Consider the following 24856-nt stretch of genomic DNA (forward strand, 5'->3'; position numbering starts at 1 on the left):
ACACACCAACATCGTTGGCAGAGGAAAACTTCAAAAATGTTTCATGAAGAGCACATGGGTATGGTACAGGTCCTAAGTTTAGAAATGCTTGCACCATTTTATGGTCCGAAAGACCATCCTCCGTTTTACATATTTCTAGATGTGGTATTAAAGAATTTGACAGAAAAATTAAATCAAGTATTGATGACTTAGTCTCACAGATTCTTGTATAATCTGTCACTACCTGGGTTAGGCCTAAACAGAAAGCTAGCTCCAAAAGCTGGTCACAACTTGAAACCTCAGTCTGTCCCGGTGAAAGTGTCGGCCAATCAATGCCGGCCAAGTTAAAATCACCTAAAAGTATAATGTTATTGCCTTGATGCATGTTCGACTCCATAAATTTTCTTAAATGCAAAATAACATCTACGGGTGAGTTAGGTGCCCTGTAAATACAACCAATAAGGACTTGATGTTCACCCAACTTTGTTTTGATCCAGACCGTTTCCATAGCTTTCTCGGTCTCAAGAATATCATATGGTACACCGTTCTTTAACGTGATCTGCCCTTCACACTTAGTCCCTGTATTCACAATAACGAGGTTATGTTGCTCACAAAGGTATAGCATTGACTCCCCATTGTTGTCAGTATAGCGATCTAAATCCTGTATGTGGGCATTCGTGTCACCTACTAGGATAATTTCAGCGTCATTCCTGAAATCCTTAATATGAACACTTTTGCATTCCACTAACTTTTCATTCTTCTCTGTGCAATTATTTTCAGTCCACAATTATGTAACGCCCAGCTAAGTTTTTTCCCCACTCATTGTACCTGATAACCAAAGATGCTCTTGATAATTTGAATTTACTCTTTTCCATTTGTCTCCTTGATGGATGAGCATTCTGACTCTCCCTCCCTTTCTTTCGAACTTAGTTATGTTGCACCTTTTCCAAACAATCCTCGATCACTGGCGGCTCTTGAGTCTCTAAGGTGGGTATCTAATCGCATACACCCCTATGTTTTTTATTTAACTGCTCCTCAATCTCTCCCCACTTTTCCTTTCTTCTGCCGCCCTGTATGTTTATGTAGCCTATTGCATAGCGAGCTCTCTTTCTTGCTTTCCTCCTTTTTCTGTTATTGACAGCGATGCTATTCTGAGGTTCCCTTAGGGGCCTCCTTAGCACGTGTGGGCCCCCTAAAAAAGCAACAGCACGACCAGCAAGTCGCCAGCCCACTTCTTGTGCAAGCCTGTAATTGAAGTGGACCCTGTCTCGTTGAGAACCACCACACCTTCTCACTTCCCTGTTTACTTCGACAACCTCAAAGCCTTCTCTAGGCTCATTTTCCATATCACCTCATTAGCAGCCACTACAGCTCTCTATGCGTGACTGTTACATACGGGCACTTCTGGCACCATGCACACCACAATCTGCACCTCTGAGGATAGCTCGCGCAAGTCGTCTAACCCCTTCGCCAAGTGCTGGGCTAGTCCTGTCCCTTTCTTGTTTAGGACGTTATTTAGCCCATCTGCTACTATGACAAGGTTGCACACATGGGCATTTTCCGCAAGCTTTTCTTTTGCTCGCTCCATGACAGAACCCAGTGTCCGCCCTGGAAATGTCCCTACCACCACTCTTTTATCGCCATTCACCCTCTCCACAATTGCTTCTGAGCGTCTAGCAGTCGCTGGCGACATTCACCATTTTACTCTCCTACCTCTCCCTGCTTCTCTTCGTCCTTTTCCGTGTGATTCAGATTCGGCAAGGGGGATTGACCCCTGTGCTCCTGCTTTTTTTCCATGGCGGCCTCAAGGTGGGTGCCGCTCTTTCCAGCTAACCCCTCGCCACACTGCATGCGTTCCACGTACTTTGCTGGCACTCCCGCTCCTGTCACGTCGGGAGAGTGCATTGCATTGTCACAACCATTCTCATTCACAATGGCGCCCCTGTTCAGCTTTTCCTCAGCTGCTTCAAGTCTTTCTCCCACTACCTCCCATGCATCCCTTCTCCCTATTTAGCTCATTTTTGAGCTCTTCAACCTGTCTGACAAGCTCTTCCTAGAAAGCCTCCATTTTCTTAAGCCTAGAATCGACATCACAGCGTGTGCCGATTGACTCGACTCCCTCTTCATTCTCATTTGTCCCCTCATCTGCCTTGAGGAACGCCCCCCATACGGGTCTAAATACATACGGGTCTAAATCCTTAAGATGTCGCAAATCGTCCCCATTGTTTTAAAAGCAATTAATGCAACAGAGACTTAAGGTATGACATTTTCACACATGTTCAACCACGCGGCCATGCTCTCACTTTCCTACCAAAACAGACAAAATAAAACCGCTAATAGCTATTAGTCTTGCCACTTCCAAGCTACTATTTAAAGACTATAGAGACTTAACGTCCCACCCGGTTGCACGTGTTGAAGCGCGTGGCACGAGAGGACGCTCTCACTATCCTGCAAAACTAAGTGTACACGAAACACACCCGTGCACACGAAAAGAGAGACAAAAGAAAGAAAAACTACCCAATTATTATTCAAAGGGTAAAAAAATCAGGAAATTAAAAACAAAAGCAAGCTCAAATCATGCACAAAAACAGCAAAAACTTATGATTTCATCGCCGCCACACAGCCCTGAAAAGCACGTCTATGCCACAAAATCTCAAGCTAACCCTTTTGTAGAACCTTTGCAGGACTTTTCTCAAGGACCTTTCATAGTTGCAGCAGCCTCTGGCCAAATTCAGGGTAATGAAAGAAAATAAAAACACCCATTGATCACTTTTATAAAGTAAAACATACATATATATATAACTTATTTGTCCATGAAGCATCTAGACGTGCGCTTGTAATGAGTTACCGGTCCATTTTATCCAGCGGAAAATAAAGCGCCATCTTGGGGAACGCCACGTGATGGCCAGTGAGCTTGCTTTCTGCATTGAAACCAATCCTTTCCGACGCCAACGCTAGCCAACCTGCTGCGCAGCCCGCTCCGCTCAGGCAGCTTGTAAGCGGACCACATTTGTCGCTCCACAAGCCCGTTTGCAGCTAAATGGAGGTTGCATGTGCATTCGCACTACCGCTCCGCTTAGCTGCTGAGCAGAGCATAAGAACTCCAAACTAAAACACTATAATGGTTCGAAAAAGATGGATAAGGGACTCAAGAGCGATAGTGGTTTACATGGAGGAAGAAAAATCTAAAGAGGGGCCCTGACGTCACTCTTTGTGAAGCAAAGTGATGCCGGAAGTCTGCGTTACTCTGCCATCAAATCGGGTCAGATTCTCCTCTCTTATTTAAGTTTTTCGCCTTCAGCTTGCTGCCACAGGTGTAACCACGCCGGGCTGCACACTGTAGCAATCTGACTAACAGTCCAATCGCGGTGTATTCCATTGTGATACAACCTATGGCAAGCCCATCTGCAGTTTATGAGAACAAACGTGTGCTGGTTGTCACTTCATCAGAATCGTTTTGCTTTACTGAACACGTTTCGGATGGCCACTCACAGTAAAAGTGTGACGGGTAAAGCAGAGCTTAGTGTCACAAGATGGCAGCGCTGCACTCCCCCCCTCCTCCATACGTGCACGGGTACACTCTGCTGTCGAGCCTTGTTCACTCTTGTCCACCAACCTTCACTTCCCTGCGCCCCTTGAGTGCACATATAAGATTACTGCAGTAAAAGGAGTTCCTCCCTTTGTTACTCACAGCAGCTGCTTCTTTCCCATCATTCCACTTGGCTGTTTTACGTGCCACAAATGCATCATCCGCTGTCTAAAGCAGGAACACTGCACAGCTGTCACAGACGTACAAGGTGTTTGTCGTACATAATTTGAAGCACAGTGGTTTCAGTCTGTGATGACAGGTTAGCATGAATCCATTGAAGACAGAAACAATATTACCACGTCCTTCGTCCGTAGCGTGGTGTACAGCATTGCATGCAAGTTCATTCCACGCATTTTGCTTCTACCAGTCTCACCCGGCCACAATAGCTGGGAGAGCACAATCTAGATACCACAGCGGTACAAAACACGGAGACTAACGCAATCCAGCACACACTATGCCTTTGCCACCGTACTAAACCCACAGAGCAATATGTGCGAGCGCACACAACTATAACAAAGCAGCCATTGTGGCCCGAGAGCATGGCCACTAGAGTGAAAGAAATAAAGCAACAAAAAAAGTGCCACACGACTTCCTCCATTCTTTCTTCCTAGCGTGCGGAGGGGGTGGGATAGGGCAAGGTAGCTTTTCCTTCCTCCATGACGGCTTATATAATGATCAAAACGTCATCAGTGCATGAGGCGCCGCCACTTGCAGTACCTTCCTTGTGTTATTAATGCACCTTGTGCCGCTGTCCGCACCGGTTCATGTCACTGCAGCGCTGTCATTTGCGCTGGCCGGATCAAGTTTCATAACATTGATAATGACACCAGGCTGCGTAGAGATTAGCAAGTGGCAGAATGCTTATGCATACTTAGACAACTCCCACAGGAGTTTCTGCATGATTTTTTTGTGACTCATCGTGTATCTAAAGAGCACAAAGCTGCAATTACTTTTCGTATTCTACTTATCTGCTGGCGTAAAGCGTCTGTTAGGGACATATTCATTAATGTGCAATCCTATGATTTTTCTTCTACTATAAGAACTTGTGCAGCCAAAAAACGTTTTATACGTATTGTAGTGGCGCAAAGCATTGCAGGATACCGCCGCTATTCACACTACTGCCACTTGTAGCTCCGATTACCTAAGATTACCGATTAAGAAATTTAAGGCGAGCTAAAAAAAGCATATCTATATAAAACAGAAAGGCGGTTCCATATTGCAATATCACAGTGAATACATAGAAACACGATACAGGCAGCACCAATAATAGCTATGACACTTAAGCATGCAGTATTGTCATCTTACCTGTTAAGGTCAGGCAATAGAAGATGCAGTGCATGTGGAAATTCAGGCGGCTTAGTGGTAGCAGTATTAGCTTGAGAAACAGAGTTCAGCCAACGTTTATAGTTTTGCACCGTGATGTCGCGATAGCAGTATCTTGTATCTTAAGGTACAAGTCCTATATACAAGTGCAGGTTGTATACTGATACAAGTCTTGCCAGACATATCACGATACAGATACAAGATACCCAAAGAGTATCTAAGATACATGTATTTTTGTACTGCCCAGCACTTCCTATGTCACACACATTTTACTCTTCTTGATAACAGAAGTGTTTTCAAGGTCGGGCAAACAGTCCTTGCAAGTCAGACAATGGCTTGCCAGAGAGCCTTCAAAATCCTTTCCTTTACGTGCATTTTTTTATGTTGTTTGCCCGCTCCCTTAACCTACTAGTAATGCATCTCCCAGTTTGGCCAACATACACTTTGCCGCACTATAAAAGAATTTGATAGACTACATCTTCTGTGCATTCAACAAAAGACCGCCTGTGCTGTGTGCCGCAGTCACGCTGCTGGGTTCAGCTTGCAGGGGGCAGAGAACACGACTTTCAGGTTGTAATGCCGGGTCACCTTCAGATTGCGCGATAGCGTGTGAACGTAAGGTATCAGCTACCTTCTGCCTACGCTGTACGCGAGCTTCAAACGTTTACAGCTTCCTCATCTAGTAAGCTGTACCCCACTACTTGCCGATGTCTAAAACCAGCAATGCGCCTGAAGAAGAAAAGTTTGCCACAAGTGGGCCTCCCCTGCGGACAAGTGGCTGTGGTCACATGAAGAGATGGTCAGACGGAGGTGTTTATAATGGGAGCCACTTTGATCCTTGAGAAAGCAACAGTGTCTTTACGCCCATTGCACAGGATTGTGAAGTGGTATTCAGAATGTTTAATGACGGAGAAAAGACCGTTGTAGCGGGGCTGAAGAGAACGACGACGCGTGTCAACACGGACAAAAATGTACAAGGATGTTTGAAGGTTTGAGGGTCGGAAATGAAATGTTTAGTTATAAGGTGTTGCGAAGCACATATGCCTGGATGGCAGATTGAGTGCAGTGTATCAAAAACAGCACGATGAAGAAGAGCAGGAACATAAATGCGGGTACTGCTAGGTGAAACGTCGCACCACAGTGCGACGCCATGGACAGGAAAGTTGACTTGCTCCAAGCAGAGGGACATAGAAGATTAGAGTTGTGGAAGTTCATTGTCAAATGCTTGAGCCACTGTGAGTGAAAACAAGGAAAGGTGGACAGAACTTGTCATGGCGTTGGTGGTAATGCGACTGTGAGCATCCGCTGCATTGTTAAGGCTGCCTTTGATGTAGCGTATGTCTGTGATGAATTGGGCAATAAAAGCAAGATGCCGCAGCTCTCTAAGAGTATGGGTGGCACTGCAGGAACGTAAAACCGAAATAAGCGGCTTGTAGTTGGCAAGAATTATAGATTGTTGCCTTTCGAGGAAGTACCTGAAATGCTTCACTGTGCGGTAGGCTGTGAGAATCTCCGGTCTTAAATACTGTATTGGCATTCAGTGTTGCGCAACTTGTGGGAAAAGAAGATGGGGGCTCATGTGCCATTCATCTACCGATAAAGAATGGCTCCCACGGCTTCCAAAGAAACATCCACCAAAAGGCTAATGCGAGCAGTCTGTGGAAGGTGATGCAGAAGGGCGGCTTGTGCAAGTGCACTCTTAACGGCGGCGAAAGTGTGATCAATGACTGTCTCAAGGAAGTGCAGTAGACTCGGCTTGCAAAATGGAGAGGAGTGCTTCAAGAGGCTGCACCAACATTGAGCATGCAGGGATGAAACGGTGATGAAAGTTGACGAGTTTGAGAGAACGTCTCAAGCTACGTGTGGACTCTGGTGGCGGGTAGTGGATGGTGGCCTGAACCTTGTCAGGCAGCAGAGTGATGCCATGACTGGTTATGTGATGTCTGAAAAAAATCAATCTCCGGAACCCCAAACTGACATTTGTCAACAGTGATGATGAGATCATAATCGCAAGTTGAGTGAAAAGTTGACGTAGATGTGCTTCGTGGGTTTCAGCATCGCTGTTGGTGACAAGAAGATCATTCATGTAGGCAAAACAAAATGGTAAGCCTCTGGTGACTTTCTTTATAAAACGCTGAAAGGTTTGAGCTGCGTTGTGCAAACTGAAAGGCATGCGTAAATACTCAAAAAGGCCTAATGGAGTAGTTATAGCAGTTTTTGAAATGTCGGCTGGCTCAGCCGGTATCTGGTGATAAGCTTTCACAAAATCGATTTTCTAATATATTGTTGCGACAGTTACAAAGGAAGCGCAATCCTGAATATTGGGTCGGTTGGGAATATCAATCAGGAACAGTGACCGCATTCAGTGCACAATAATCACCACAGGGCAACCAGTAATTGTTCTTCTTAGGCACCATGTGTATTGCTGACCACCACGAGCTTGATGACGGATGAATGATTTTTAGTTGCAACATATGTTTGAATTCGTTGTGGGCAACTCGAAGTTTATCAGGACCGACTCGGTGGGGGCGGCAGTGAATGGGCAGTAACAATACAATGGGTTACAGTGTGTTGAGGGGTTTTAGCCATCAAAGACTGTGTAGTAATCTCTGGAAACTCGTTGTTTATAGCTGTATATGGTGAGGTAGCCAGTTTGATGAAAGTAAGGTTGACAGCAGTAGCGTGCGACAGAAACCCTTTCACTGATGGGCCCGTGATGCTATCCACCAGGTGACAGTGGCTCATATCTGCGAGCAGATTAAAATGGCTCAAGAAATCAGCCCCCAAGATGGCATAGCCGGCATCTGCTATCCAAAATAGCCATCGCAACCTTCTCTTAAGACAGATCAAGGACAAGAGACTTCTGTCTGTAAGTTGCGATGAAGGAAGAGTCGATAGCTAGTAGGGAGGTTGACTTTGCGCAGAGACGCCAGTCAGCTTTGGACACAGGAATTATGCTGACCTCTACATCAGTGTGTACCAACAAATGCAGTCCTGTGGTTCGGTCGGTTATATGGAGAAGGCGGCCTGACGTATGGCCATGATCATCCGCCAATGTTATTCACGACCGGCCTGAGCGTTTCCCATGTGCCACAAACAGGGTGCCACACACCAACGAACCGTGGCATGGAAAGGGTGGTGATTGTCACACAGGCCCTGTGAGGAAAACTGCGCTCAGTTTGTTGAAACAGGCATTGCATAGAAAGCAGCGTGAGTGGCTGACGAGTTGGATAGGGTCGGTCATTGAAATTGCGAGTGTTGTGCAATTCCTGACACAAGTCGGCAACTTGAGTAGCAAGCTCCATTACTGTTTCCTGAATTGAATCCACTTCAGGAAGTGGCGAGCTATGCACAACTTCTATGACTGCCACAGCGACGTCCATATCATCGGCGAGTTTGGCAAGTTCGGCAAGTTTTGACAAGGGCTTATGCTGAGCTGTGATGAGAGCCATGTGTACATTGGCTGGAAGAAGTAAAAACAACTCGCGTAATACGGCCATGTCGAAGGAGTCTAGTTGGTCACCAATGAGGTATTGCAGGTGACATAGAAACTTAGTTGGACGTCGGTCACCAAGCTCTTCGTTGTTCAAGAGCTGCTAAATATGCCAATGCACAGGCGGGACGAGACGGCGAAGAAGAACCTCTTTGATTGTCATATATGGCATTTCCTGATGTGGCTAAACAAGGATGTCGGCCATGATGTCGGATGTATCTCGGCCATAGCCTGCAATGGCAAAGCTTCAAGCAGGAGTTCCTTTTTGCGAAACTCAAACGTGACACAATGACTAGAACTTGTTGTCAGCTTGTATGACCTACAGCAAAGGGATTGGCGAGCCATAGCTGTAGTAGCGTAATGGTAGCTGTATCTCCTATAACACCTGTAGAAGGTACCTGACGGATTACAGAGGTAGTAGGAGCAGAGTTGAGGTCGTCTGGAGTCTGGGTTTGATCCACTGAAGGTCGCATTTGAAGTGTGGGTCACCAGTTAATGTGGAACCACCAAGCACAGTTAAGAGCACATGGATTTTATTTGTAAGTCTCTTCACTTGCTCTACTTCATCGTTTTTAACTTCTCTTCCTCATCTCTTAAGCCATACCCCACTACTCGCTCATGCCTAACACTAGTGAGGCACCAGAAGAAGAAAAGTTTACCACATGCCCATCAAATGTGTTGGTGTCTGCTGGAGCTATGACTGCACGCCAACAAACCACTTCTGCCTTTCAAGTCTGCCCACACTAAGCTCATTAAACAAGCTATTGCAGCATTGTCTCTAAAGAACGTTCTTGGCAGATCTTGCCTGCATCGTATCTCAGTTGCAGTCAATAATAAAGCTGAAAGACTGCCGAGCGCCGGGTATCCTCAGAACCACCTCATTTCGGCCGCCAAGGGCCTTCTAGAAAAGATGTGCACAAAGCTGCAAATGAGTGAAGCTCATGTACACTGCAGTGGCTCATATCTGCGAGCAGATTAAAATGGCTCAAGAAATCAGCCCCCAAGATGGCATAGCCGGCGTCTGCTATCCAAAATAGCCATCGCAACCTTCTCTTAAGACAGATCAAGGACAAGAGACTTCTGTCTGTAAGTTGCTATGAAGGAAGAGTCGATAGCTAGTAGGGAGGTTGACTTTCAGATTGTGCTATTGCACAATCTGAAAAAGGTGGCTGTCATGAGCCAAGAAAGAAGGGGAGAAGAAGGAAAAGCAGGAGATATGAAGAGGACAAGAAAGCACGAGCAGGCTGTGGAAGAAAAAAAGAAAAACACTGAGAATAAAAGAAAGTGTCCGAATATATAGAATTGTATATATGAAAGAAGAAGGAGCACAAACATGTATGCGGAGCTATGTGGACAACAGACAAAAAGGACACTTAACAAAAGAGAGAGCAGCACAGCTATACTCTGGAATGATGGGGAAAGAAGGAGCTGGAGGCCGAACGGAGTGGAGGGATTGTGGAGACAGCGGCAACCTAGTGGAAGCTGTATTTCAGCTGCCGCAGCTATGACTCGTGAGCTAAGTGGGTGCCCCACTAGAGCACGCAGCTTCAGGCTGACGGCACCGTCTTCAAGACTCCCTGCAACTACACCTGCAGGCTAGCAGAGCCGGCCGGGCGATCCAGGTGCCTCTGTCACCACGCTAACCTGACCGCTTGACCAGGTCACCCGTGGGCCGAACATCGGACAGAGGCGTCGAATCCATGGCGCATTGGCGGGCCTATCAATGTGTTGTGAGAAGCAGTGATGATGAGGCGACGTGGCCACATCAATGGATGCAATGTAAATATTTTGAACTTCCTAACCCATCGTGTGTGAGGATTTTTAAAGTTCGAAAGTTTATTTAACATAAATAACGTATAAAATCTCAAAGTACACACTTTTGGGACTTCACAAGTTTGCTAAAGGGTCTACTAGACGTTTAATTAACACGCTCTGTATATAGTTTGTTGTTTGGTATGTTTTGCTATTTGGTTTGTAGTGTGTGTTCCTTGTAGATCGATATATTTTTTTTACGTTCATGCTCCATAAATTCTTTTCCTGGTTTGAATGTTCATTGCGTTGTCTATTACACCTTGAGACCTTGACAGTGGCCCAGCATTGCGATGTGAAAGTCATGTTCTCAGCCCCCCTACCCCCCAAATTTTCAAAGCTTTGCAGGTTGACCGACCCGGCACCAACCCAGCAGCGTGACTGCGGCACAAAGCACAGACAGTCTTTTGTTTAATGCGCAGAAGGTATAGTCTATCAAATTCCTTCAAGGTGAAGCAAAGTGTATGTTGGCCAAACTGGGACATGCATAATTAATAGGTTAAGGGAGCATGCAAACAACCTAAAGAAATGCGCGTGAAGGAAAGGATTTTGAAGGTTTTCTGGCAAGTCATTGTCTGACCTGCAAGGACTGTTTGCCTGTCCTCGAAAACACTTCCATTATCAAGAAGAGTAAAACGTGTGTGACACAGGAAATCGCAGAATCTGAACGGATTTGTAGACTTGGGGAGCGATGTGTCAGCATCGCCTCCATTACACTTTCAGACAAAGAGCTGGCACATTTACGCATGCGCAGATGATAACCACTTGCTCGGACAGCACGTATACATTCATTAACCATTCAGAATCATGTTAGAAGCTCAGGGCTCGCTCTTGTCATCTTCGTCTCTGTTCGTGTGTCTGTTGTGCTGCTGCCTTTTTAAATCTGTTCAGGGGTTAAGTTGATATCACAGTGACAATGTGGAACACTGGCACAACTCAAATGCTTCCTACTGGTGCCCACTGCACATCAGACCTTGTTTTGTTTATAATACGTCTAATGAAAGCTTTTGTGTGCACTTTTTGCCGTCTTGCACTGCCACACCTTTCAACGCCTTCACATAATTCCTTCAAACAGTATTTACTTTTAGTAAAACCTGATGCAACATTCACAGAATGGTAGATCCAGTTGTTAATTCTGAAGCTTTACAGAAAGTCTGAAGATTTGGCAGGTTTGCAGCCTTGCTCAGCAACCATGGTGCCTCATGAATTTCTTAACTACAATGTTCTTATGCTGGTAGCTGCATCAAACAGTGCACATAATGATACAGACTTTAAGGTACGGCCACAGTAGCATCAAGCTTCATTCAATGGTGTACCAAGCATGATGGCATGCTTCCAGGATAACCATCTTCACAACTTACTGATGGCACAGCTGACCAATGGAGAGGGGACAACCTTTCATGGAGTGTCATATGTAAGAGGCATGCGGCGCAGAAATGAAGAAGAGGACGATGTGCATGTATCGGTCCGAACGGCACGAGCCCTCGAGGCATGTGACCCGAGCTAAGATTGCGGGAGAAGTGGCACCGAGCTGGGATTATCGACATGGCTCTAGGCCAAGAAGGTTGTAGCATCAGCATCACACTGGTGACAGGAGCCATGGAGGTTTGGTCAAGCCCGTGATGCTGGCGGTCCAGGGTGTGGCGGTCGACCTCGGTGACGTTCGAGTGAGGCTCCTTGGACTTGCTGCAGTCTCTCACGGCAGTGCCTGGCACTACAGCAAGGAGGCAGACCAGCGTGTATGATAGCCCCCGGGACGTCTCGTTGGCACTTGAAGTAGCAGCGGAACCCACTTTTAACCATGATTACCATGATTAGTTAGGACTAACTGGTAGGCTGGGGTGCCACGTCACTGATCGAGTTTGGGACACCGGCATTAGAGACGGATGAGTTGACTGACCAACACCAAAGCAGTAACGTTTACGTAGTCGGCGGGAACACCGACTATGATGAAGATCAGACACACTTCGGACTCTGAAGATACATGCGACAACAAAATTCAGTAAGAACGATCCTTTCTAGTAGCACCGCAGCCATAGGCTAGGGTGTCCCGACTTTCGCGTAGCAAATGCCCAGGACTAACGTAGCCAGTAATAAGGCCATGCTTAGTAATTATTAAGTAGGTTGCAAAAGTGTTGGTATTTCATGTTTGTGTTTTGGTTTGAGTGAGTTCTATTTTGAGTTTGGGGTAGAGGGTAACTAAAATCTGTTTGCTGTGCTGCTCTGCGTCTCCTAACCCCATCTCCCGTAACATCCGCCTGCCCCCAAGATCTGTTACACATGACATGGAGGCACAAGACATGAAAAACCAATGCATGAGTAATAGGCACATGACAGCTATATCGAACTTGGCAAAAAAAAAATGCTTCGAAAGGAAGTATCAAAGAAATCACCAAGCAAATATACTGATAAGTAGTGGTAGCAATTTTCAGGTGTAGACTAATTCAGTTAGGCTGAATGTATGAGCTGCTTGCCCTCTTTGCTTTGTGTTTATCTTGCAGCAGTGGCCAACACTTCATTTACCTTAGAATGCATTATATGCACAGGTAACTTTCTCTCTGGATCTACAAAAATGACATGCAATGCATTTCATGCAGCAGGTTGGCATACATGACCAATGATGGTACAACAAGATTGAACCCTGAAGTCACCCATGTACTGCCACAGCTTAATTTTACGTTGTGACGAATTGATTACAAGAACAAAGGATGAATACACTATTCACAACAGCACTGGCCCTTGCCATTCCAGTAGCACTTAATGGCCATAGACTATTGTGCTGTTGTGGGCCTGCATTCAAGTGCTGTTGTGAGCCTGCAAGAGTGCTGTTGTTGGCCTGCATTCATAATTTGTCACTAACAGTAGGCAAAAATGACAGGAATAACCAGGGATGAATACAGCATGGGAGTGCACCTATTTGCTTTGTGGCAAACTAGAAATGAAGTGAAGGCTTGCTTAAAGGCTAGTCTAGGAGAGATGACATATATGGCTCAGTGGGTCTTTGTGGATGGACATACCTAAGCACATACGAGTCAAGATGTTCATTCTTCTTGAAGCTGATGATCTCACACTTGACCACTTGCAGCAGCGACTCCCAATGGTCTCTAGTGTAAGAGAGAAGGGAGGGGGGGATCAGTCAGTGCATGTTTCTGTAGGTGTTAGAACGCCACAGTAAAACGGTTACACAAAAACAAGAACTTTGTATACCTGTAGTTTAACACAATTCCCGCAAAGTTTATCCACAACCATGTAACATCCAACTATTGAAATGCACACCACAAGGATAATTCACATAGCATTTTTTCTAAAGAATGCATGCAAGCCCAATCTCAATCTCATGACACAATATAGAAGCAGACATTCACCAAGGGCCCAAAAAAACTGAGTGCCAATAGCTGCTGAAGATATTTTCATTACTATAACAAGAACACTTGAAAAGCGCTCAGCAATTGAAACGATACGCAGACAACATGGCGGCCAGTACTTTCTTATGCCACAGGTAGGTGCTGGCGACACTGCGGTTATGCATTTTTGTATCACATGAAAGTTAGAAGCTTTGACGCATCGTAACTGCATTCAGCATCATAACTGCATAAAGGGCTGGCTGCCATGCTGTACGAGTATCGCGTTTCAATCGCTGAGCACTGTACATTTATCCATTATAACTATGCATGTGCGAATAGTCACTTTTGAGACTGACTCGAACACAAATCGAATAGCGCCAGAAGTGAATCGAATCGAATACTTTTCAAATAGTTTTCGAATAATGAATAGCCATTATCACAATATGTTCGCACTGCAGTACTATATTTAAGTTAAGTTTCTGTCATTACAAAGTATGTTATTGAAGCATTGTTTATTAAAAGCACAAATGGAGCATTAGGAGCAAACAAGTAGTTTCTTCACATGCACGGGGCTCTTCAGAGTGCGAATGATCACTTTTCAGCCTGCTAAATGACGTAGCCTGTTCCAGTATTCAAGCTCTCATGTTTTATTTCTCCATTATGCCCGCGGGCGTGAAAATTGACCATACTTTTGTTGCAATTTTATGTTTATTTGGGCGCAGTTGATGTCAAGAAATATTTCAAAACTTTTAGAAAGATATTTGCATTTACAAATAGTGCATTCGATTCAAAGAGCAGATCGAACAAGGCACTATTTGATTCTTTTTAGAAAGCTTCAAATGTTTATACAACACTAACTACACTGAAACCACTTTACTGAAATTGTCACTAATCTAAATTATATATGGTCTCAAACAAAGTTTAAAAGTGCACTGGCAGGGGCCCCAGTTATTGCAAACTGACCAACATCACCCATGAGACACACACACAATGTGTGTGTGAGTGTGAGTGGGAGTGTGAGTGGGGCAGGGGGGGGAGGTGTCTCTAACACTGGTTCCTTTGTGTACTGTATATTTTTACATATCAGACAATGAAGTCTTGCCTATTCATTTTTTTTTACAATAGTGCAAGCGGTGCCAATCCATTTCCTCTTTCTCTTTGTACTTTTTTTTTTATGGGATTTAAGAGGCACAATTTAAACTGATTTGAAAGACACGTTTGGCCACATACTATGTACACTTTTAAAATGTAACCTGACACAGCTTGCCTGCTTTTTATGAGAACAGTCAAGCCGACACCAAGCCATTGCCAAAGACATTGCAAAGATGTTTGTCCCTTGAAGAGAAAGTAGCCTTAATTCACGACATTGAAAAAGGTGACTGCCCTAAACTTAACACTATCATGAAATTTGATGTTTCATCATCAATACTATCGACTGTTTTGAAAGAGCAAGATGTGCTGCACCAATCTGAGCCGAATGTCTAGCTGAGGAAACTTGTGCATCCATGACTCAAAAGACACTCTGATGTAAAAGCTGCACTCTTAAATGGTCGAAAAATGACAGAGCCCCATCCTGGCCATTACTGGAGCTGTAATCTGGGGTGCTGGCCTCCCAAACGAACCAGTCTCAGTTGAAGTGCTCCTAGATTGCGATCTCAGAGGCCATGCTCCACGTGATCCATTTGCATGGACCAGTCGCAGCGCGGCACTACTTTGGAAGGATCACAGATGTTATAAAAAGTATAAAAGGCGTGGCCACACTGGCCCTTAATTTTACTGTTAACAATGGATGCCAGAATTTTCAACAAGGCTTCTAAGCAGGAAGCAGCCCTGCTTCGGACTGTCTGCCGCATGAGTTCCCGAGTGTGATCAAGTAACAATATGCGTTGCGTGACGACTATAATACCATGATCACAAGTTACATCCAAGCATCTTTTCAAACAAGCCAGCCAGTAGGTCACCAAAAGTGAATGAAACTTGCATATACGATACTATCGAAGTTCTAGTGCAACGCTTTGCTCCCGTTTTTTAAAATCTAGAATGATACAACATGCCCAAAGCACCAAAAGCACGATTGAGTGATAGGCAGCTTGCAAAATAGTGGCCGCCCTCTCCCGCACGTAGCCGTTGCCGTACCACTCAATAGGCCTGGCTGGAAAACAATGCAGTGAAAGTGGAACAAGTTGCTTCACTGCAGAGCTGGAACATAACGGCAGACCTATGCACTACTCTGCTCCCTGCGGGAGCACATACAGGAACACTAATACCTCCCTTGGCACACTCGGTCCCATGCCAATACGCAGCGGCAGCGCCGCTTCCACCAATTGTCGTTGCCGGATATACAATTGGAAATAGTTCACAAACAAAACAATGCCCCCATAACATCACTGATGAAGTCAGAAGGTAGAGGGAGAGGGCGCGCAGCCGGAAGGGGAAAGCTTGCCGTGAGGCCCTCCTTTCACACTTCGCATGCAGGCAGGCTGTGTTCGTGCTCTTTTGCAGGTCTGCTGGCCGCCTGGTGACATTGGCCAAATCGCGAAGCAGAACCCGCTGAAGTGTGCCGTTTTTACTAAAGTGCGCTTGTTTTCTGCCACGTTTACCTTGGGAGCCTAATTTAATATATTAAAGCACTGGGGCAGCGTTCATACACACCAGTGCCAAGCAATTATAAAGAAAAATATTTATATAGCAAACCGTCATTACCAATATTCGCAGGTAATAGATTACATTTCGACATTTTGTGAAAGTAGTCACTTTGAAATTCCCAACTTTTGGGGAATTCAAAAACAGTTCAACTAGTCCACAGATATAGCGGGGGATAGTATAAATAAAGTAACTTCCTGGCACCATCAATCATTAATTTTGTTCACGCGTGGCGAAGTGGGTCAACTAAAGCTGGCCAATTTTTCAGTCAGCCAAAACTCAACACAAGTAAAAGTTGAACGTTTTTGTTGTTATTCACAGATTCCGTACTGGAAGAAGACTGACCACCACACAGTCTGAAAGTGTCAATCTGCAGAAGCAATTTTCATTCACAACTGAAATTTGTATGTAATGAGCAAACAGATTCCAGAAGAACTAAACCAATGCGAAAATTAACCATCACGGACTGCTCACATGGAACTTGACTATCACGTATGTTATGACAGACACATTTTGTGGCATACAGAAAGAAGGTAGTGTACAATACATGTATTTCATTGATGGTATGAGAAGTAAGGACCCATGGAATTTTAAACTGTCTACATGCATCTGCAGGAACAGGAACTAGCCTATGATTGCTCTCACTATTTGAACTACATGCCAAATGAGGGAGCATATTTCTATATAGCGGTTACAAGTGCATATAATCTGCCTGTTGTCATACTTTGCGTTATATTCATATGCAGTAAAACCTCGTTAATTCTAACTCGGTTAATTCGAAATACCAGATAATTCGAAGGTTTTCTGCGGTCCCGTATTTTCCCAAATTTGACTGGATGATTTGAACTGGCGGCCTAGGCCAACCCGGTTAATTCGATGATTTGGGGTGCTATGCGGCAATTCCCGATCCCCATTTCCCCGCAAACCCGACGAAACGACCATTCGGAGCCGCGAGGCGACGCCACATAGCAATCTCAATTATTGATAAACGAAGCGCCCTACCCATAGTACTGCTAGCACAAAAGTCAGTCCACGGTATGCCCCACGCACCACTGAAACGCACGCCTGCAGAGAAGTCGTGCTTCCCTGCAACACAGCGGGAATACCGGTTTTTGTCGCGCGCTCTCGTTCCCCATTCCACACGTTCCTCGCAGTTGCAGCTGTCGCAGCGTTAGTACGTGTTCCGTGCCACTGCCACTGGCTGCCGTTCGTCCATTCTCTCCGCACCTGCGCCAACATGTATGCGCAATGCCAGTCTGCGCCGTTTCTTTGTGTGTGGTGGTTAGGGGTGTTGCAGCTAGCGTGGTGTTTTTTTTTCTGAACTGTGCAGAAGTGCCAGTGAGCGAAGATGCCAAAGTATAAGACTTCACCGCTGCAGCAGAAGTGCTGCTTGATCCAAGAAGCGGGTTAGAACACGTGTGCCGAGACCGAGTTGGCTGAAAGGCATGGCGTGCCCCTCTCGACGTTGTCCACAATATAAAAGAACAAGTCGAGGGTACTGGAGGCCCACAGCAAGACATATTCTTCGAAGCGGTCGTGAGTACGGGCTCCCACGCACCAAGATGTGGAATCAGCTTTACTTCGCTGGCTGCAAAAAGCAAACACAGCCCACCTTCCTGTCAATGGAACAATACTGCGGTAAAAGGTGAACAACTTGGGAACAAAGAGTTCAAGTGTAGCAATGGATGGTCCAGCCGTTTTAAAGAGCACAGTAATTTGACCTTCATAGCCGTCTGTGGCGAAAATGGCAGCGCAAACGAGAGCGTCATCAACGGCTGGAAGAAATGCACGTTGGCTCCGTTGCTTAGCGAGTACGCTGTAGACGATGTGTACAACCTTGACTAGGCAGGGCTTTTTTACAAGATGTTGCCCACAAAAACGTTCGCAGCAAAGGGCACCGCGGTCAAGGGTCGAAAGCACGGCAAGGAAAGAATTGCCAATCCGTTCGGCGTGGACATGTGTGGTAAGCACAAGCTGCCGCTACTCGCAGTTGGAAAGAGTGGGAAGCCTCGCTGCTGTACAAATGCACGGCTGCCGCCAAGGGATGAGCTTATCTACCAGCACAAGAAAGCCTGGGTCACAGGTGCAATATTTGAAGATCATGTTCGGCAGCTTCACCGCAAGTTCACGGCCACAGGCAAGAATGTACTCTTCGTTGTTGATAATTGCCTGGCGCATGGTGACCTCCCACACCTGAAAGCTATCAGGATGGTATTTCTTCCTCCGAACACCACGTCGATCACACAGCCAATGGACCAAGGCGTCATTCACCACAAAAGGAAGATTTACTGCCACCACCTGCTCAAGCGCATGTTTCTTTGTTAAGACAACAGCAAGGAGTACTCCATCAACCTCCTCGGGGCCACATGTCTTATTGTGTATGCATGGAAGCAAGTCGAACCCACTTTGATCATGTGGTGTTTTGAACACGCTGGCTTCTCGAATGAAAGCATTGTCGATGCTAAAGCTGAGTATTCATATGTGCTGGATGAAGGAGCTGAGTATTGTGACCACATCAATGCACTCTGCGCAGAGAATAGCGAATCCGGTGCAGTCAGCTTCGCCAAGTATCTGGACGTTGAAAATGATCAACAAACGTGCTACTCAGACTTGGAGAGTGAAGCTACCGCTGATGCGACCATATGTGATGATAGTGACGACGATGCTAACGAGCCCTCCTGAGCACCTACTCTCGAGGACGTTATCGGATCGCCAAACGTTATCCGCAGTTTTATTGAGTGCCATGGTGGAAGTTCTCAAATGCTGCACGTAGTTGGTAAACTAGAAAACATGACCCTTGGAGCCTCGAACTACAGGCCTGGATTGAATATTTTTTTGTGTTCAGTTAATTCAAAAACCCGCTTAATTCGAAAATTACCTTGCGGTTCCGATGGCTTCGAATTAATGAGGTTTTACTGTATACAGAAATGCACGGCGAGTATTAGGATGCTATTTTGACACTAGAGCAATGCAAGAAACTGACAATTTAAAAAAAAAAACTTAATAGCACTCTTCACTGCAAGGAGGATTACCAGTTCGTACTTAATTAGCATTAAATACTCTATATATCTATTACTGGTATGATTAAATAGACTTTGACGGTAAAACAAATACATTGTGCCTCCTCTATAATACAGGTGCTCAAAAACTTGCCCACACCGAAGCTGAGCCTAAAGCAAGCTAATGAAGCCTACAATACCGTCTAAGCTCCAAAATTTAGATCAAAAAGCTTCAACCTTCTTCAGTACGATATCTTAGTAATCATGCATCAAAACGCAACAAGAACTTATGTGCAAGCATCCTTTTGCCGTCATCGCTCTTGAGATTTGATAAAACCTCACAGCTGTCTTTTTTTTACTTTAGCCTTGGCCGTATGTGTTGACAAAGTAAAGAGTGCATAACATGTATAGCGGAAAAAACACGCACTCGAGCCCTTTACTACAAGTATTTCACTGACAGCAGATGGGCTACCATCATGACGAATGGGTTGAGCCACACTGCTCCTACGTTAGTCCACTGAGGCTTGCGTCATATCATCATCAGCCTGGTTACGCCCACTGCAGGGCAAAGGCCTCTCCCATAGTCTCCAACTACCGCGGTCATGCACTAATTGTGGCCATGTTGTCCCTGCAAACTTCATCCACCCACCTAACTTTCTTCCGCCCCCTGCTACGCTTCCCTTCCCTTGGAATCCAGTCCGTAACCCTTAATGACCATCGGTTATCTTCCCTCCTCATACATGTCCTGCACATGCCCATTTCTTTTTCTTGATTTCAACTAAGATGTCATTACCTCGCATTTGTTCCCTCACCCTATCTACTCTTTTCTTATCCCTTAACATTACACCCATCATTCTTCTTTCCAAAGCTCGTTGCGTCGTCCTCATTTAAGCAGAACCCTTTTCGTAAGCCTCCAGGTTTCTGCCCCGCACATGAGTACTGGCAAGACACAGCTGTTATAAAATTTTCCCTTGAGGGACAATGGCAACCTGCTGTTCATGATCAGAGAATGCCAGCCAAACGCACCCCAGCCCAGCCTATTATTATTCTTTTGATTATTTCCGTCTCATGATCCAGATTCGCAGTCACTACCTGTCTTAAGTAGATGTATTCCCTTACCACTTCCAGTTCCTCGCTACCTATCACAAACTGCTGTTCTCTTCAGAGACTGTTAAACATTACTTTAGTTTTCTGCAGATTCATTTTTAGACCCACCCTTCTGCTTTGTCTCTCCAGGTCGGTGAGCATACATTGCAATTAGTCCCCTGAGTTACTAAGCAAGGCAATATCGTCAACAAATCGCAAGTTACTAAGGTATTCTCCATTAACTCGTATCCCCAATTCTTCCCAATCCAGGTCTCTGAATACCTCCTGTAAACATGCTGTGAATAGCACTTGAGAGATCGTATCTCTCTGCCTGACGCCTTTCTTTATTGGGATTTTGTTGCCTTCTTTATGGAGGACTACGGTGGCTGTGGAGCCGCTACAGATAGTATTACGATATCATCGAGCGATGCTCAAGGGACGAGCCGCCGCGAGAAAGACGACGAAGTGGGTCTGTGCCCTTGGCGCGAGTGAATGTCGGCCTGGCGCTCTGGCTCCAGTCCAGTGTAAACAGCCTGTAAATAGCCTCTTTCCTCTGTCTTTCTACACGTAACCATATAAATTTCAGTATTTTTACATACGGCTCATCTGCACCCTGATTCCGTAATGCCTCCATGACTGCCGAGGTTTCGACTGGATCAAACACTTTCCCGTAATCAATGAAAGTTATGTATAAGGGTTAGTTATATTCCGCACATTTCTCTACAACCTGATTGGTAGTGTGAATATGGTCTATTGTTGAGTAGCCTTTACGGAATCCTGCCTGCTCCTTTGCTTGACAGAAGTCTAAGGTGTTCCTGATTCTATTTGCAATTACCTTAGAAAATAGTTTACAGGCAACTAGCAGTAAGCTGATCGGTCTAATTTTTCAAGTCTTTGGTGTCCCCTGTCTTATGGATAAGTATTATGTCAGCGTTCTTCCAAGATTCCGGTAAGCTCGAGGCCATGAGGCATGGAGTATACAGGGTGGCCAGTTTTTCTAGAACAATCTGCCCACCATCCTTCAACAAATCTGTTACCTGATCCTCCCCAGCTGCCTTCCCCCTTTGCATAGCTCCCAAGGCTTTCTTTACTTCTTCCGGCGTTACCTGTGGGATTTCGAATTCCTCTAGACTATTTTCTCTTCCACTATCGTCATGGGTACCACTGGTACTGTATAAATCTCTATAGAACTCCTCAGCCACTTGAACTATCTCATCCATATTAGTAATGATATTGCCAGCTTTGTCTCTTAAGGCATACATCTGATTCCTGCCTATACCTAGTTTCATCTTCACTGCTTTTAGGCTTCCTCCGTTCCTGAGAGCATGATTATACTTCTTTATGTCAGCTGTCTTACGCTTGTTGACTAACTTGGAAAGTTCTGACAGTTTTATTCTAGCTGTAGGGTTAGAGGCTTTCATACATTGGCGTTTCTTGATCAGATCTTTCGTCTCCTGCGATAGCTTACTGGTATCCTGCCTAACGGAGTTACCATCGACTTGTATTGCACACTCCTTAATGATGTCCATAAGATTGTCGTTCATTGCTTCAACACTAAGATCCTCTTCCTGAGTTAAAGTCGAATACCTGTTCTGTAGCTTCATCCGTAATTCCCCTATTTTCCCTCTTACCGCTAACTTATTGACCGGCTTCTTATGTACCAGTTTCTTCCGTTCCCGCCTCAAGTCTAGGTTAATTCGAGTTCTTACCATTCTATGGTCACTGCAGCGCACCTTGCCGAGCACGTCCACATCCTGTATGATGCCAGCGTTAGCACAGAGTATAAAGTCTATTTCATTTCAAGTCTCGCCATTCGGGCCCCTCCATGTCCACTTTCTGCTATCCCGCTTGCGGAAGAAGATATTCATTATCCACATATTATTTTGTTCTGCATATTCTACCAATAACTCTCCCCTGCTATTCCTAGAGCCAATGCCAAATCCACCCCCTGACTTGTCTTCAGCCTGCTTCTTGCCTACCCTGGCATTGAAGTCACCCATCACTATAGTGTGTTTTGTTTTCACTTTACCCATCACCGATTCCACGTCTTCATAGAAGCTTTCGACTTCCTGGTCATCATGACTGGATGTAGGGGCGTAGACCTGTACAATCTTCATTTTGTACCTCTTATTAAGTTTCACAACAAGACCTGCCACCCTCTTGTTAATGTATAGAATTCCTGTATGTTACCAGCTATATTCTTATTAATCAGGAATCCAACTCCTAGTTCTCGTCACTCCGCTAAGCCCCAGTAGCACAGGACGTGCTCGCTTTTTAGCACTGTATATGCTTCATTTGTCCTAACTTTACTGAGCCCTATTATATTCCATTTACTGCCTGTAATTCCTCCAATAGCACTGCTAAACTCGCCTCACTAGATAACATTGTAGCGTTTAACGTTGCCAGGTTCAGATTCCAATGGCGGCCTTTTCGGATCCAGAGATTCTGAGCACCCTCTGCTGCATCACAGGTCTGACCGCCGCCGTGGTCAGTTGCTTCGCAGCTGCTGGGGACTGAGGGCCAGGGTTTGTTGTATTCATATAGGAGGTTGTGGCCAAGTACTGCACCAGGGTGGCAAATCCTGCTCTGGTGAAGGAGTGCATTATCGATTCTGGTCACTGGGATCAGGCCACACTCCAGGCCTGTTTATGCAATTTTATCAACACGCTTTTTTTTTAATCCGGTGTAAAATTGCGCAGGACCGGGATTCGAACCACGGTCCTCTTGCACAAGAGTCAGATGCTCTACCTCTACGCCATCGCTGCACCAGGCTTGCATAAAACTGGTCTACTCATGCAAAATGAGTACCTGCTCAGAAAATAAAGTAAAATATTTGTGCTTACCAGCTGTCATTAGGAAACCTGAAAAACTTTGCAGAACTGGAATTCCCGGTGTTAGAGCACAACAGAGACGCGCGACACATGATGTCCCAATTTAATAAAGCTTCGACTGGGGCTGGTATGGCATCGTTCTGCTTGCTGCTCTTACTGTTTATACGAAGGACAAAAAAGAGACAGAAACATATGTGCACAAGCTTTTAACTGTTTATTATTCGCTAGCACACGTCAAATATATACACAAAGGGTGACTAAATAAAAATAAAACGGAAGAAAAACGAAAAAAAGAAGCCAATCTTCGCAAATATGATTTAACACTGACAAGTATGGCTTGATCTCACATCTGTCTATGAATTTAAAGGCTGTTTCTCCCAGCACCCCAGAAGGTGTGCTAACATGATCTCCCAAGTCATTTTTGAGCATGAAATACGCTTCCAAAATTTTATGTGATATTTTGGATCTACATGTGGCCAACCCCTTGGTTTCTTTGAGGATAGGCTTGCAGCCTCATCCTGCACAATGCGTAGCCAAATGTCCAGGTGACTGTACCATTTTGGTCGCATACTTGTGTTCTCTTAACTTAATACTAATACATCTGCCTGTCTGGCCTATGATTTTCCAGATGTGAAAAGCATCTTGTACACAGGTTGTCGACACAATCCACAAACCTGTTCTTTTGCATGCTTTATTTCGTACTTGTTTTTCTCAGATTTTGCTTCATTATTTACTTTTTTGCATAAGCTTCTCATCTTTAAAGGAGCTGAAAAAAAAAACTTTGGAGCCGTGCTTTTCGCCAACAATGTTGAGACCATGTGAAATTTTATGCATATGAGGTATGACAGTTACCTTCTGATCCTCGCCGCCCGTTGTAGCTACTTTCTTTGTTATTTAAGCCTCTGAAAACTTTTTCAGCGATGGGCGTTATAATTGTTGCAGGATAATCACTGTTCTTAAGCTTCGAGACATGCCGCTGCATACTATTGTTGATGCTTTGGTCGCATTATTTTTTCAGCTCCTTTAAAGATGAAAGCTTTGTGTAAAGAAGTAAATAACGAAACAAAATCTGAGAAAAACTAATGCAAAATAAAGCACACAAAAGAAAACAGGTTTTTGGATTGCATTAACAACCTTTGTACAAGATACCTTTCACATGTGGAAAATCATACATAGGCCAGACAGGCAGATTTATTAATATTTAGATATGAGAACATGAGTATGCGACAATAATGCTACAGTCACCAGGACATTTGGCGACGCAGTGCGCACGATGCGGCTGCTAGTCTATCTTGAAAGAAACGAAGGCGTTGGCTAGATGCTAAAAAAGCGCGTGAAATTTTGGAAGCGTATTTCATGTTCAAAAATGACTCGGGAGAACATGTTAGCACACCTTTGTGGCACTGGGAGAAACGGCTTTTAAATTCATAGACGGATGTTAGATCAAGCCATACTTGTAATTGTTAAATCAGATGTGTTTAAATTGGCTTCTTTTTTCGTCTTTGATCTTGTTTTCTTTTTATTCACCGTCACCCTTTGTGTATATATTTGACGTGCGCTAGCGATGAATAAACAGATGGAAGTTTACGCACGTGTGTCTCTCTTTGATCCTTTGTACAAACAGCAAGCAGAATGAGGCCCCGATTCAGCCATCTTCATCTAATGCTTGGTTGACCTGGTTTCCTGGGTCTTCCATTTGCTGCATGCCTGATCAAGCTTCTGTCTTATCTTTCCTTTCTTCATACTTGGGAAGACAACCG

General features: G+C 44.9%; 1 protein-coding gene across 1 annotated transcript in view; it reads right to left on the reverse strand.

The window, feature by feature from the left end:
- SamDC (S-adenosylmethionine decarboxylase) overlaps nucleotides 1–24856 on the reverse strand; it is a 186151-nt gene that overhangs the window by 74216 nt on the left and 87079 nt on the right. Inside the window, exon 2 of the mRNA XM_065451714.1 lies at nucleotides 13211–13297. Within this exon, the coding sequence (XP_065307786.1) occupies nucleotides 13211–13297 (87 nt within the window). The remainder of the gene's footprint in view (nucleotides 1–13210; nucleotides 13298–24856) is intronic.

The sequence above is a fragment of the Dermacentor albipictus genome, chromosome 5 (assembly GCF_038994185.2).
Source record: "Dermacentor albipictus isolate Rhodes 1998 colony chromosome 5, USDA_Dalb.pri_finalv2, whole genome shotgun sequence".
Lineage (NCBI taxonomy): Eukaryota > Metazoa > Arthropoda > Arachnida > Ixodida > Ixodidae > Dermacentor > Dermacentor albipictus.